The 14,836-nt window shown below is 43.7% G+C and overlaps 1 protein-coding gene and 1 long non-coding RNA gene across 2 annotated transcripts in view; one reads left to right on the top strand and one right to left on the bottom strand.

Moving 5' to 3' along the window:
• The window catches only part of LRRC20 (leucine rich repeat containing 20), a 1,483,106-nt gene extending 1,475,308 nt beyond the window's left edge, over positions 1-7,798 (bottom strand). Inside the window, exon 1 of the mRNA XM_078640435.1 lies at positions 7,515-7,798. Coding sequence (XP_078496561.1) covers positions 7,515-7,798 — 284 coding nt within the window. The remainder of the gene's footprint in view (positions 1-7,514) is intronic.
• LOC144753335 (uncharacterized) lies at positions 1,571-3,022 on the top strand. The gene is made up of 3 exons (XR_013594301.1): positions 1,571-1,606; positions 1,714-1,817; positions 2,901-3,022. It is a non-coding gene; the product is annotated as an uncharacterized LOC144753335 (long non-coding RNA).
• Positions 7,799-14,836: the final 7,038 nt, after the last annotated feature.

Genomic DNA, 14,836 nt, shown 5'->3' with positions numbered 1-14,836 from the left:
TGAAAGTAGACACTTTGGGGCCCAACGCTGGAGCTTCTGTTTAAAGTTCATGTGCGTTTCACATGAAAACAGACGATTTAAACCATTTACTGATAGATTGTGCTCCGAAATCGGGTACATTTCCTGCGATAAATACACCTCCTTTCCGCAGCGGCCTAGAGAGTTTCACCCCAAAATGAAAAAGCATTGGACATGATAAATGAACTTGCTGCCGAGAGATGTCACCCAAACGTTAGGTTGCACTTCTCATAATATTCAAACAATGGGAATTTGTACCGCCTCCGTTTCATAGTAATTCATTGATAAATGTGTTTTTAAAAGTGCATGTGAATTTTGTATAGCCATATGGTGACAGTTAGCCACATGCCGATAAACATCTCAAAGTGTGATTGACCGCCAGCCGCACCCGAATACTTCACAGGTCTTCAAAAAGACCATTCACTACTTAACAAGGCTTTGTTATTTTTTCACCCCTTATTACCAGACTGCGGGCAGTGTCTACATGACTCCCCTGTGCTCAGTGGCTTAAACACCGAAACGTAAAGAGATGCCTTTTACACGGGACAGCAGAATTGTTTATGTGGAACGTCGGTAGCAAAATACCAGACGGCAGTGTGGCAAAATTTGCTAGTATTTTGCCATTTCTAAATATAAATACAGACAAAGGAAATATAGATTTCCGTCTGTATTTATATGTAAAAATCCGTAAAAACTGAAAACCGGGAGCCCTAATTACAACATAGGAAATTACATCAGTGAAATCAATCAATAAATCAGTCCGTATTTGTATAGCTCTGCTATTCACCCGAGGGGATCTCCAGATGCTGTGCTTCAGGTATCAGTAGAAGAGCCAGATCTTGAGTCCCTTCCTGAAGTGAGTCATCGATGTTGTGGTGCGGAGGTGTAGGGGGAGGGTGTTCCAGGCTTTGGTAGTGAGGTGGGAGAAGGAGCTTCCTCCGGAAGTTACGAAGATCATGATGGTCCAATTTCAGTAAATTTGCCCTCCCCAACTACACACCAGCCGATTCGTAACTTTGACTAATATCGCCAATGAAACTCTTTATGCCTAAAAGTCCACACTGCATTACTTAGTATACAGGTCCAGCATTCCGGCAAATAGGAACTCCAGGATCTACAATATATTATATGTAAATATCGTGATCCCAAATGGACCCGCCCTCAATCGAGTTACATAGAACTACCAGCAAATAGGGTTAAGACATATCACAGGTAAAACCCGTAGTTTATTTTCCTACCAGAAAATAGGGTCTATAATACTAATTTCGGTGGCGCTAGACAGATTTGAGGTAAATCACTCTTTATTAATTCCATTTCCATCTCTGTTGTTTAGAATCACGATTGCCATAAACAAAATAACGGGCAGTCCAGTCAGGGCAGGCTCTATATTACAGGTCGGATTTTCGGCCAACCAGAACACAGCATTATAAGCCTGAATATGCAAATTCCTGAGTTCCAAATAGACTAGTTAGATAGGCCAGAAACTAGACCAATCACACGCCAGACCCGTCTATTAAACATGACGCGTCTTTCTCTTGGGCTCATTCCATGTATCCAGAGAAGCAGGCAGTCCTTCGCGTCATACCAGGTAAGCCGCCACAGAAGTATAGGAAATAGAGTAGGCGAGGACCAAAACAAAAGCGGGTTACATCTAACCGCAGCGTTTGTTTCCTTTTTCCCTGTTTCGACCTTTAGGGAAATAATCCCCAAACGCAAGGACATGACGTAAGCGCCCCTGGATTTTTAACCAAAGGGCTTCAAGCAACCAGAGAAATATATAGTCCCTGGCACTTGACTAGGTAAGCAAACGGAGACATTTAGATAATGTAGAAAGTTAGGTCATAAAACGCTTTATTTTCAAAGATCCCTCAATGTCCCTCTTCCTTTCTTCTCTTTACCTCTCCAGTAAAACAAGAGTCCATAGTGCAAGGACGAGACTTAGTCTCCTCTGGCTTTTAATAACATAGAAAAAAAGAAAAAAGGCTCATTTGAAAAATAATACTTTGGATTGCCCTTATTCAACGCTCACAAGCTTTCAGCATCAGATAAACTAAATAAACTTCCTTACCAACGTCGCTAGAGAAGTATTTACAATCACTACAACGCTTAATTTAAGATTAGTGCAAGTGTGAAGAGCCTCATATTTTCCCCCACACTAATATTGCATCATTTCTGATTTGCAGGATTACTCTACACACAGCGATATCTTAGATATAGGAATTTATAAACTATACTCAGATAAGGATAACAATTGGAAAACAATTTCTTCCCGAAATCGATTTTAAGGTAAAATTTCCTCGCCTAATATAAATACCATCAGGGCAAGTAACTTGTTCAAAATAAAAGACAAATATCTTGTTTTTCTTAAAATGGTGAACTAGCAAATTCTCTTCAGCCTACTAGAAATATTACCAAGCCAAAAATAGACTCCGAGTTCCTCAATCTGGTATACGATTATCAATTTAGTACAGACGGCATATTATCTGTTAAATTATATGTGATTCCTATACATGAAATTTGGTTACTTAAAGATAACAGCTCCTCCCCAAGTTAGAGGTATACATAAACATTGTGATCCATTTTGAATATGAGTATGCATTGATGATGCACCAAGGGGAAATAGCGAGTTATTGATAGTCATGTATTTGAGATGAATGTTCAGTTACACTAGAAAATGCAGTATTAGTAAGGCATTTCTCAATCATTATCTTTGTCAATAGATGTAATCAAATAACTGTTGTACATCAGAGCAATTTTCAGATATGTATTTTCAAGTGACATTACCATGCTTTGTATTACAGAACACCAAAACAAAAAGCTGTTTATGTCAATCATAAATTAACAGTTACTCACTACAATTTATTGTATGTTCATTTCTCTAGGGTGATTATATTTGACCCCTGCACCACGACAGATATCAAACGTAGTCTTGACAAAGGTGGACAAAATTGAGAAAAACCACCGAAACGCTTCGTCGCACCACTTAGTATAATTCATGACCCAGACATCTTTGTTGATATACTGTATTTTGGTGTACATAACCCAGGTGTCAGAAATAGAGTCTGAATATACAACCAGTATTGTACAAATTCTATGTCTTACAGCCTTCCTGTCTCTGTATTTCAATTTTGATGGTCAATATTGAATGTCAAAAAACTATTTTTCTTAATATTTTCAATTGTGTTGAGTGGCCTCACACGGGTCCACTCGTTTTAATGTTTTTAATGCTTGTATTTTCAATAAATTATATGAATTCATTTTATATACGTATATCTTGTTATTGGTTTTGATTTTCAAGTGTATTTTATTTAGTTCTCCTCAAGGGAATTTCCTTGTTCCACTAAATATAAATACAGACAAAGGAAATATAGATTTCCGTCTGTATTTATATGTAAAAATCCGTAAAAACGGAAAACCGGGAGCCCTAATTACAACATAGGAAATTACATCAGTGAAATCAATCAATAAATCAGTCCGTATTTGTATAGCTCTGCTATTCACCCGAGGGGATCTCCAGATGCTGTGCTTCAGGTATCAGTAGAAGAGACAGATCTTGAGTCCCTTCCTGAAGTGAGTCATTGATGTTGTGGTGCGGAGGTGAAGGGGGAGGGTGTTCCAGGCTTTGGTAGTGAGGTGGGAGAAGGAGCTTCCTCCGGAGCAGCAGCTGCAGATATGTGGTGTCTGAGCCAGGGCAAGGTTGCGGGGCAGAGATTTCTAGTTGGTTGATGAAAGAGCAAACAGTGGTTCATGTAGACTGGTCCTTGATTGTGGAGGTCTTTGTAGGCATGGGTCAGAAGCTTTAAAAGGCATCTCTTCTGGACGTGGAGCCTGTGGAGGTCTTTTAGGTGCCGGGTGATGTGTGTCCTTTTGGGCAGGCTAAGGATCAGTCTGACTGCTGCGTTCTGGATTGTCTGGAGTCTTTGCATGAGCTCGGCTGTGGTGCCTACATAGAGTGTATTGCCAAAGTCAAGTTGTCTGGTGATGAAGGCCTGTGCCACAGTTTTCTTTGTGCTGAATGAGAGCCATCTGAAGATTTTGCAGAGCGTGTTGAAGCAGGCTGAGGAGAAGGCGTTAACCTGATGTTTCATTGAGAGTTCACTGTCCAGGATGATGCTGAGGCTGCAGGCGTGGTCTTTCGGCATGGGGGTAGGTCCGAGCTCCTCTGTCCACCAGGAGCCGTTCCAGAGAGCGGTGTGTATGACAAAGATCAGAACTTCTGTTTTGTCAGTGTTAAGTTTCTGGCAGTTGTCTTTTATCCATGCTGCGACGTTCTTCATACAGTTGTGGAAGTTGGTCGACGTCGAGGTGGGGTCCGATGAGAGTGAGAGTATGAGCTGTGTATTGTCAGCGTAGGAAATGATGTTGAAGTCACCAGTGCTTAAATTGTAAAAAAAATAAGTCCAAGGGCTCTAGTCAGCAGGCCACTTCCGTGTGCACTGCCCATTGCCACTGTCAATTACAGTAATAGTATAACTAATAAGTCACACTCCTACAAGTGTGACAATTCGGACAATTTCAGGATCCCAAAGTTAAAAAAAATGGCTTTGGCAGCAGGTATTAGTCATTCTTAATGTATATTGAATTAATAAACAACGGTTGTTGTGCTCATATCTAAATTCAAATAACAGCGCCACCATGTGGCAGGCAGACTGTCATAGGTAGTGATTCTGAAATGCTGATGCCTAGCACCGGAAACCACCAGCTGAAATTAAGCACTGGAAGTCTGTGAGAGCGGTCATGTAGATGTCAAAGAGGGTTGGACTTAGGGATGAGCCTTGTGGTACGCCTCAGATGGTGTGCTTGGGTTGCGAGGTGATGGGAGGGAGGCGGACTCTCCGGGTGCTTCTAGTGAAGAAGGATGCCATCCATCTGAGCGCATCGTCTGTGATTCCAATCTGGCATAGTCGATCGATGAGTGTACGGTGGGAGGCAGAGTAGAAATGATAAACCACTAAAAGAACAAATAATAGACTAATACCAAAAATCACTATGGGAGACTGATGGCTAACAGACGCTTAGGAGAGGTACTCTGATGTGCCCAAAGAGACTTCATGCATGAAATACAGGTGTCTGGAGGAGAAATCACCTAAGGAGGTCCTGGTTCGTGAAGCTTCTCCAACACCCAGGAGCCGCGCTGCACAAAGCAGAGCTCTGAGAGGTACATTTAGAAGCAAGTTCCAGCCTTGCCCAGTCAGTGTGACACTTACCGCAGACACGCATTTCAATGATGGGCTGAACTGTAACAACAGTGAGCCCATTCAGCCCGGCTTCAAGTTGTGGGTGTGTCTCACTCGCAATGTGTGAAGCTTGAGGTCTCTGTAGCAGTTGACTATAATCAATATAAGGAACTCCAAAACTATAAACATACTTTTCCAGCCCTTCAAAGGTTATATTTCTCTTATAATATCATACAAATGCACCCTCTGCGGAGAAGAGCTACTTCAAGGACACTGAGTTAAACCAAGGCACGGTGTAATCGCCTTCTCTTCCCTTGAAGCTATATGACAAAAACATTAAAGGGTTTTTAATTATTATATTCGTTCTGCAGAAGGGGCATGGGCTACAGATCTCTGAACTACAAATTCCAGAAATGGCTGCAGGGAGACAAATTGAAATCTGGGACACTGATAGAAACACTGAGGGTCATTTGTTGACGTTCAGTGCAGTTATCTAACACGTTTATGAGTTCAGTTTATGTGACGTGGGTATTGTTGTTCAGAAATATGTATACACCCTCATTCAGCCAATATCCATTTTGAAGTATAAAAAAATATTGCCTTATAGTCAGTCCTAATGTTTTTACGTGTAAAGATTATGGAATGATATTTCTTTTAAATGGCAAGCTTCTATCCCTACAAAAATACCATCAGTCAGCCACAGAGGGTGAGTCAGCAACAGGCACACCCTCGTCTATTTTTAGTCAGCAGTGCCAGAGCAGAATGTGATTTTAGACAGAAACCCGTATTGGCACTTTAAACAGGTGCTTCTTCCGAGGGGTGTACCGTATCACCCGCTCACAGGAGGCCTCTTTTTTTCTACACTCTAAGCTGTCTCTACGTTGTCCCTGTCTCTACGCTGACTCTAACGCTGGCGTTCGTATTGATTTTTGAGGGATGGTGACTGCTTTTTTTGCAGGTTAAAACATTGTGCTTGACACGTCCTATCGCCACATAACAAGCTTCACTTAGTGTTTTCTAGACAGAAGAGCCTCGTAAACTAAATTTTGAATGGAGAACAGCCTCAGCTTCAGAGGACTTATAAGGCCATCTTAAGAATGTATCGCGGCCAATGGCTTCGCAAGTCTATTCGAGCTGAAGAGGCGGTCAGTGTCAGGTTCTGTCTGACATGTGACAAACTCTGCCCCACCTCTACAGGTCTTATCTATCACACGTCAAATGACTAATAAAAAAGGCTCCGAATAAAATCAGAAAACTGTATTAAGTTCATATTGAGCAGGTAACCTACTGAGGGAAATAGATTGTGCCTTCAAACTCCTTTATGCAACGAGACATCATTTCACTACACGAAATGAACCCCTTCTTCTCAGGTTGTACTGCCCATTCAGTATTTTTGGATTTCAAGGCTAGTCCTCACAACACCATATGCATGCTTCCAGGCGTAATATGCCCTGCTCATACAGAATTACAGTGACGGCATATTACACTGTTTTGTACCTACGTTACAACGATCATTTAGAGTTAAATACATGCAATTGTTCAGAGTATGACAAAGCGTCATCCATCTCATTGGGTTAATGCACCTGAGAACAAGGTCTCTAAGTAACCAGAGAGATCAACAAGTTGAAACACTTACATTGTTGACTGAGACATTCAACCTTCTGAGGCTGATAACAAAAAGAGTGGCGTTCAGTTGGCAATATTTATAGCACAAACTTCTTTCAGATATATACCAGAAATAAATAAAACCTCATCCACTATTTTAGTTTCAAAAGTAAATCTAGTAAAATGTACAAAGGCACAGCTGTGAAGTGCCAATCGTTTGAATGGTGCCTTATTTCATCATCATTTCCTTTAAGAATAAAAGACGGAAAGAAAGAATATTGCAACTATTACCCTACAAAGTTTACATTTCACTTGCTACCGCATTTCAACGTCAAAATGTGCTGATTTCAATCGTGGAATCCTCACACCTACGAATTGGTCATTATTACTTTCCCACCACAAAACTCGATGATGTGGGCTATATCGCCGGCTCACTCCTTGCCATGCACGTGCCACTGCCTGCAGCTTCCTGATTTGCTGACACAAAGGGTCTCGCGGCAGCATACGGCTGCCTGGCACAATATACAAACTTGGCAGCAGCTGCCCCTGTAATTCCCGTAGGATGCAGCCGGCATGGTTATTGATTTGCTATTATTCCCTTTCCAAATGTCCTCAGATAAGATTATACGAGAGGTTATAAATGACGAGCAGAAGCACATGCTGCGCGAGCCATGTGCCTCTATGTCAGCAGAAGCTGCACGAGCCGTTCCTTACCCGGTTCCCAGCACAGGTCTTGTGTCTCTCTTGTCACTTCCTCGATACAGCCGAAAAGTGCAGCAACAGCTGCTCGTTTGCCGGCCCACCTCTTTCCACCAATCCGCGCCCAGCTCTATTAAGAGCGGCGCTTCAACGAGGACAATGAACAGCGAGGCCTGCAGGGGCGTGGCAGCAGCTGAGCCGCGGTTTCGCTTTAAGACTCCAGCCGGAGAAATGTGTCTATGCCACCCGTGTGAATCGCAGTAGCTGCTGCCTTTTTTGTGAAGCTCGGAACGCCGCATTGCATTGTAGGGCTTGTAGTTTTTCTGTAGCCTAGATTAATACTGGGATAGCGTAGCGAAGCAAAATTCTGTTCGTCGATGATCGGAACAAAGAGGCCCACATCAGAGCTGCTTAATGCACAGCAACATGTATTAATGACGGAAAAGAACCTCTGTCCCAATATTTTGGGGTAAAAAAAAAATCCAGCGTTAAGGTGTCATTTTTATGTACTTTGTGCTTTACTGCAAGTCCTACAGGGGAAACGGCCTTTACAACGAAGCCGTTTCCCCGAAATCTTTAACCACGCATGCAGTACAACGCATGCGTGGTTACCACTAATGCCTTTACCACGCATGCCTTTACTACGATGTTTGTAGTAAAGGCATATGTGGTAAAGGTTAAAAGAAAAAAAGGGGGGCTTGGGGGGTCTCCCCCCCAAATAAAACAACTCACCATAAGTCACGTCGGCGTCAGCGTCGTTTAAGAGAAATCGGAAAAAAATGCCGGTTTCTCTTAACGACGTATGACGTCACCACGCAATTATTCGAGGAAAAGTTTATCCGTGGTAAACGAATTCCGTTGTAACGCATGCGTGGTAAAGGCATGCGTTGCAACGGAATTCGTTGTATCATCATATATTCGTCCTACAGTGGCATAACGAAACTTGAGAGGGCCGGGCCCCCTGCAAAGTGCATGGAAGGGGCCCCCACGCTTCGGGCCCAGTCAGGAACTCTCAGGGCGACCTGTGCACAGTGTCAGAGGGGGCATCCAGGATCCCAGGGCCCCTCGCACCGAGGGGGCTGTGGGTGTTATTGATACCCCACTGTTTTGAAGTGCTCTATGCCTTTACTGGTGGTGCATTGGGTGCGTGACTTGTCACGAGGGGAAAGGGCAAGCCAAATATCCAGACAAAACAGGTCAATTGCTCATCAACCCTTTCACACATCTCCTGCAACCGTTCTTCACGATTGTTAGAACTGTAGGGTTACTCTGCTGATGGCACAGATAGTTGTACAGCGCTGTAGTGCAGAGGCTTTAGGCTCTGGTGTTCAAGCATTGTGAATGTCCGCCCTGCATCTGTAACAAACATGTGATGACCAGAATCCTGTGTGCTGTCTGAAGTGCTACACTGCCCATTGGGTCTAGGTCCCAGTCATATGACTATCCCCTGTGAAAGAACTTTTTAAATAAATGTGCAACTGTACATATTAGCACCGCAATCCTCCCCTGTAGAAGGGCTCCTATCAGCTTTGTTTTCATTTCGTTTCCTCTTGTGTCATCTATTTAGCCGATAATGCCAGTGCTTGCCTTTTCGGATTTCGTGGTCCATTTACTGAAGACCTTATTTTATGCCCACCACCACACCAAGATGTAAGAAGAAGGTCCCTTATACAGCCCGTGAGAAAAATATTCAAACCCATGTTAGTAGGATAACTCAGCTGGTTGGACACCCCCTGCAAAGATCGCTGTAAAATTTGCAGGAAATAGGGTGTCCTAAAGGGCTCTTTCTTCCATCACAAGAGGCCGATGAAGCAATGACTAACAAATATTATACAAGAGAGAATTAAACTAGTGCAGGCTATGTAAACACTTAAATATTACATTGATGTGAAGACGCCCACTTCAAATTAACACAACAGGTCACAAGGTAGAAACCTGAACACAAGCTCCACACACTGGTAAACCATGCTTTGTGTGTATTCCTCCACTGAGCTGTCTGGGGCTGATCGTTAATTTGTAAACATAGGACATGCAGTCTCCTGAAATTAAAAACGACGTTTGTTTTCATAATGCCTAAAACAAGAAATATGGTAAAAACTCACGATGTGTACACAGTACAGAGCCAGCAGAACGAAACTTGAGGCCTCCCCCTGAAAAGTGCATGGAGAGCCCCACTTCTGCACTTACTCGGAAGTTCACAGGCCATGGTACTGCACTGCTGGGGCCTTTGTTACGCTACTGGAATAGTGATATAATTGTGCGGAATAAAAAAACGTGGAATAATATTGGAGTAGGTTAAAACATCAAGTGACAGTTGCACGGTGAAACCAGATCTAAAAACCTGTGTAGGTTAATGACGTCCCTCCTCACGCCTGTGCTGCTGCCAGAGAAAAACTACATATATTATCTAGTTATCAAAGACATTTTAATAGCATTACAATGTCACATGTGTGCCCGTAAAAGTTCAAGCTCAGGCAACTGGATAAATGAACATAATGATCATAGCTGCGTGGAGGGCAAGCACTTTTTTGTGGAAGCACACAACTTCTGCTCAATCAAATAATGTACTCCTGACTCCCAAGATGTGGGAATAGCCTACGCCCCTTTCTAGTGATACTCACAATTGCCTGGTGACAGCTGTGCTGTCAAACCAGACCATAGAAACGACTCAACACTGACCTGGCAGATCAGCCCTTCTGGCATTGCCAGATTGTCATATAGGCCAATCTTGTGTTGCAGACAAGTGACAAATCAAAGGAGATGGGATATCCATAGTGCACTCACAATGTCCAAATCGCTGCTTCCCCGCTTCACTGAAATGACCCCCAACGAGATAGCCAACTGTGATTAAGTGACAAATCAAAGCAGGTGGGATAGCCAAGAGACACCGCTAAATGCCTTCATTACTTGCATCACTATATGAGGGAGAGTATACTCCTGCTCAAGGGCTTCAAAATAAAGATCATTGCACTTGGGGGTCAAACAGGCAATACTGCTACCTTTCTCAAAAAGCCCAACTCCCTGGCAACAAACTATGCACTAAACATCAAGGCACTACATGCTAAGGACTCACCTTCTCCCTACAAGTCATTGAACGATGGAAGTGAATATTTCCAGTAGTTCCTGCTCCACAAAATCACCCCGCTCCATCAAATGAATACTGGGTGGCACTGAACATAGACATGGTTCGTCTGAGCTACTACAATGGTACCAGGCCACAGGGTGCAGACAGGCAGGCCTCTCTGCTGCCATTATGGCTTAATATTACCACCCAAATGGCGTGCAGGCCCATGTCCCTTGCTTACATTAGGGTCCATTACACCATAGGGGCAGGGCTGGGCAATCATAATGTAGGCTGACACACATCTTGCCCACAAACCTGGTTTGCTTCTGATGAAATCTGGCAATGTATCATTGTTACATTATGTTATATTATGTTGTCCTTGCCATTGTCAGTGGAGGAACATGCGAAAAGGAGGCTTACGGTCTTATTGATAGTAAAAAGAGCCGAAAATGCAGCTTTATTATGACTGTGAACAAAGTCTTGTAACTCTAGCAAGTGTCGCTCTTCGATATTTTTATCACATTTGCACTCCTATCACACTCAGCCTGCATCCGGAGTGTGGCCAAGAGTTCATTACCAAGCCCACAACACATTAATATTTAACAGAGTTAGTGTACGAAATAAAAGCACAAAATAAACAAAAAGCAAATCTCCGCGTGGCACAAGGTCAATTACTTTATTTTTTCAGTGCAGTAATAGACAACTTTGGTTTGACGTTCACAGACTGAGACTCTCAATATGACAAGGTATGGACAGGGTTTAATGAGCACCAAATAGGGAACCTTGTGAAAACAGACCAACCACGTGACCCGTTCTGTGTAGCCCCAGATTTCACTTGCTTTTCAAGACAAATGAAGATTTAACGCAAAATGCTACAAGCGGAGCTTTTATTTCACAAACCCTCACACCACTCCTGCCTCGACTCACCTGAGAGGCCCGGCATGCAGCTCCTTCGGTGGCAGGAAGCAGAAGAGGGCAAGGGCAAGGTTAGCCAGGTGGGGACTAGGAGGGTGGAGACATTTCCGTGCCCCGTACAATAATTATTAAAGAGTATCACTGTCTCAGAGGCCCGCCCGGGGCCTGGCGGACGTGCGCACCATTGAATTAAATAAGAGGCCGGCGTGCGCCATGCGCACCATTTAATTCATGAAGTCAGAGGCTTGCTGGCTGAGTGAGGGGTCCCCTGCCTGGAGCACGCACCATCCACAACGCAGCCCGGGGGCTTGCACGCACTGTTTAATTAAGGAGCAGGCCATGCGCTGAGCGCACCATTTAATTCTGGAACCAGGAGGCTTGCTAATGCTTGCTCCTGCACTTGTGAGGGGTCTGGGGCCCCTGGAGCACGAGGGCCCCCCGCAACGCAGGGGCTGCGGTGGCCTGTGTTACGCCCCTGCGGGGCCCCTGGAGCACGAGGGCCACCCCGCAACGCGGGGGCTGCGGGGGCCTGGCTGTGTTACACCCCTGGTCCTAGAGTGCCTTTACATGGCACCTGAGATATGCTTTTTCAGTTCTCAGTGTGTGCTTGTGTTGGGTACCAGTACTCTTTTTTTGTGGAATGTTGGACAGAAAAGCCCTCTGCGTGTTAATGAACACGTATCCGTGCCCTGAGTGTCCCAACTATACTAATGCCGGATCCCCAATGCTGATTTTTGTTGTCATAGGCAACGAGGATCATACATGTGCACCATTACATAGGCCTGCCTCACGGATTGTGGTCTTGATGGACCGGGACCAATGCTCAAAGACCTACCCTCATTCAGCTGCGGACGGTAGTGGGAGTACCCGCTGGGCGGGGACGTGGGGAGGGGGAGGGGCAGGGTGGGGTAGTACTCTATGGATTACAGAGTTTAACAGGTAAGTAAACATATAAATAAATAAAACGTATTTCGTTGTGCGCACTGCATCGCATTTGGGGATGCAGTGCACGCAACGAAATTCATTTTATTTATTTATATGTTTACTTACCTGTAAAGCTCCATAATCCATAGATTACTAAGCCCCACCCTCCCCCTCCCCACGTCACTGCCCGGCTGGTGCTCCCACTACCGACCACGGCTGCCCTCATAGTAGTGGAAGGTTACTGCCTTCACCAGGAGTTAAGCAGAACATGTAAAGTATTGGCAGCATACTGTGTAGTGATCAGTAGGAGTGAAGCTCCTTTTTAAGTTGAAGCCTACCAGACAGGTTTGCTAAAGACATCTTGGGGACATTCAGAAAGCTTCCCTTGGAATGCTTTCCCGCCCGTTGCTTATCATTGGCTTTGTGGTTTCTATCTCACATTTTGGAGCTTTATATTTTCTGTCCTTATTTGTTTTTGTCTGTCCAGGGAGAGTTTGTATCACCAAAGGGCAAAGCTCTTTCACATCAACTCCTCCTGTATTCTTCCACAAGCACTCCTTTCTGTAAAACGGCCTGTAAATGTTGTTCTTATCTTGTCACATTTGCTGTGCATTCATAGACAGAGGTCAAATGTCAAGCTCTGTGTTCTGAGAGTGCATGGCAATTACTTTTCAATTTCTGACTTCAAAGTAAGAGGATTTGTGTTACAATCTTGCAGGATACTGGGGAGAGGAACTTTTTTTTTTTTTTTTAGCATTCAACATTTAAATGAACTGTGCAAGTATTTAAGAATATTTCAAAATTAGGAACAAACAAAGCATTTTTTGTTAATTCTGAAGTGTGTGGGAAATAAATACTTTAATATGATCAAAACAAATCAATGCACTAGGTGATGCCATTTCCACAAGCTATTGTTTGTGCACTGTATATTTTGATTAGTAAAACTCTATGTCTGTGCAAATGTAATGGTCATTTTGATTGGAAATGTGTTGTCTGCGATGGCAGTGTGCTAACACACCATGCATACTTCACTCTACACCACTCCACGCCAAAGATCACTTCTGAGAAGTAGACAAACTATTATTTATGGTCGTTTGTCTACAATTTCCATGCTTTTTTCCTTCTTGTTTTTAACTTGTATTCTCTCCATAATTCCCCTACAGACATCCAGTTTCATATTCACTGCCTGTTCCAACTTGCTTCTGTCTGTGTGGCTTCCCTCCCAGCCTTCAGATACTCTCTTGTTTGTATCTAACCCCTTTTCTAGAAAGCCTTTTTCCCTGTATAGAGCAAGCACCCCCATTATCTTGCCTTGTCATAAACTCAGCTAATGTCCTTTACATATTGCATGGAACTAGCTAGATTCCTTACAACCTCATGGTATAGCGCCCATTGCACCTTGCAACCCTGGGTGAAATCCTTAGAGCATTCACCGGCACATTCTAATGGGCAACTCCATAACACACATGGGTGGGTTCTTCAGAGGAACATGCCATAGCTGGTTGTATAATGTCCTTTCCAATGAGCTGCAACCTGACTCTTCAGAGTGGAAACCCCAGAGGATGTAGTATCACTAGTTGTATAATGCCCATTCCAGTTGGTTGCACACCTGGCACTCCTGTATGGACTTTATAGAGCATCATGGGACGACCCAGAGAACATTTACTATGACTGGATATAAGGTATGCATTCTGATGCTACATTTCCTTTCTCACCTAGGTAGACTCCTCTGGCTGGTCATTAATGGCTGCTCTCTGTCCCTCCTCTGTAGTGCCATCAGAGCTTGTACTATGGTTGGCTGTTTAGCACACATCTCCACAGATTGCTCCCCTAGATGGCTCAGGCTGGGTCGTTGGTGAAACAGGTGAGACCGGAGTGATCCAATCTTTTTTGTTTCCCCCTTCTAACTCATTGCCTTCTCCCTCAGGACATTCTGGTGGTTCACCCCTGTTCTCAAGACCTTGTGATATTCTCTTGAAGTATTAGAAATTAAGGATAACAGTTTCTGTCCCCTTTTTGGCTGCTACAATTGTCGCTTTCACTGAAATCTTGGCCCATGGGTCTTTGTTGATAGGGGATATGAAATTTCAAATGATGTTGATCTTTGATCAAAACTTAGTCCCCTACCCTAGCAGTCGGTTAGTGGCTCTCCGACATCTAGTGGCATAATTACTATTCTTTGAACAGTTTTGCTGGCTCACTTGGATGTCTAGGCATCTTCACTGCTTAAATGTTATCTTTTTGTGCCCAGCAAAACATCAGAGAGACTGGGGTGCACTGAGTGAGAGAGTGCGGTGGAAAATGATACACTAATGGTGATATATTGACTCACTGGATTTAGAGTAACTGATGGTACCCGGCATTAAGGTCAGGGTCAGACTGCACATTAGAGAAAACAGACAGTGCCCAACAGGCTAACTGACAGGTCAGTGTA

This window comes from Lissotriton helveticus, chromosome 5_1 (assembly GCF_964261635.1).
Source record: "Lissotriton helveticus chromosome 5_1, aLisHel1.1, whole genome shotgun sequence".
Taxonomy (NCBI): domain Eukaryota; kingdom Metazoa; phylum Chordata; class Amphibia; order Caudata; family Salamandridae; genus Lissotriton; species Lissotriton helveticus.
Note: the sequence above shows the minus strand (reverse complement) of the source record. Positions and strands in the feature narration are given on the sequence as shown.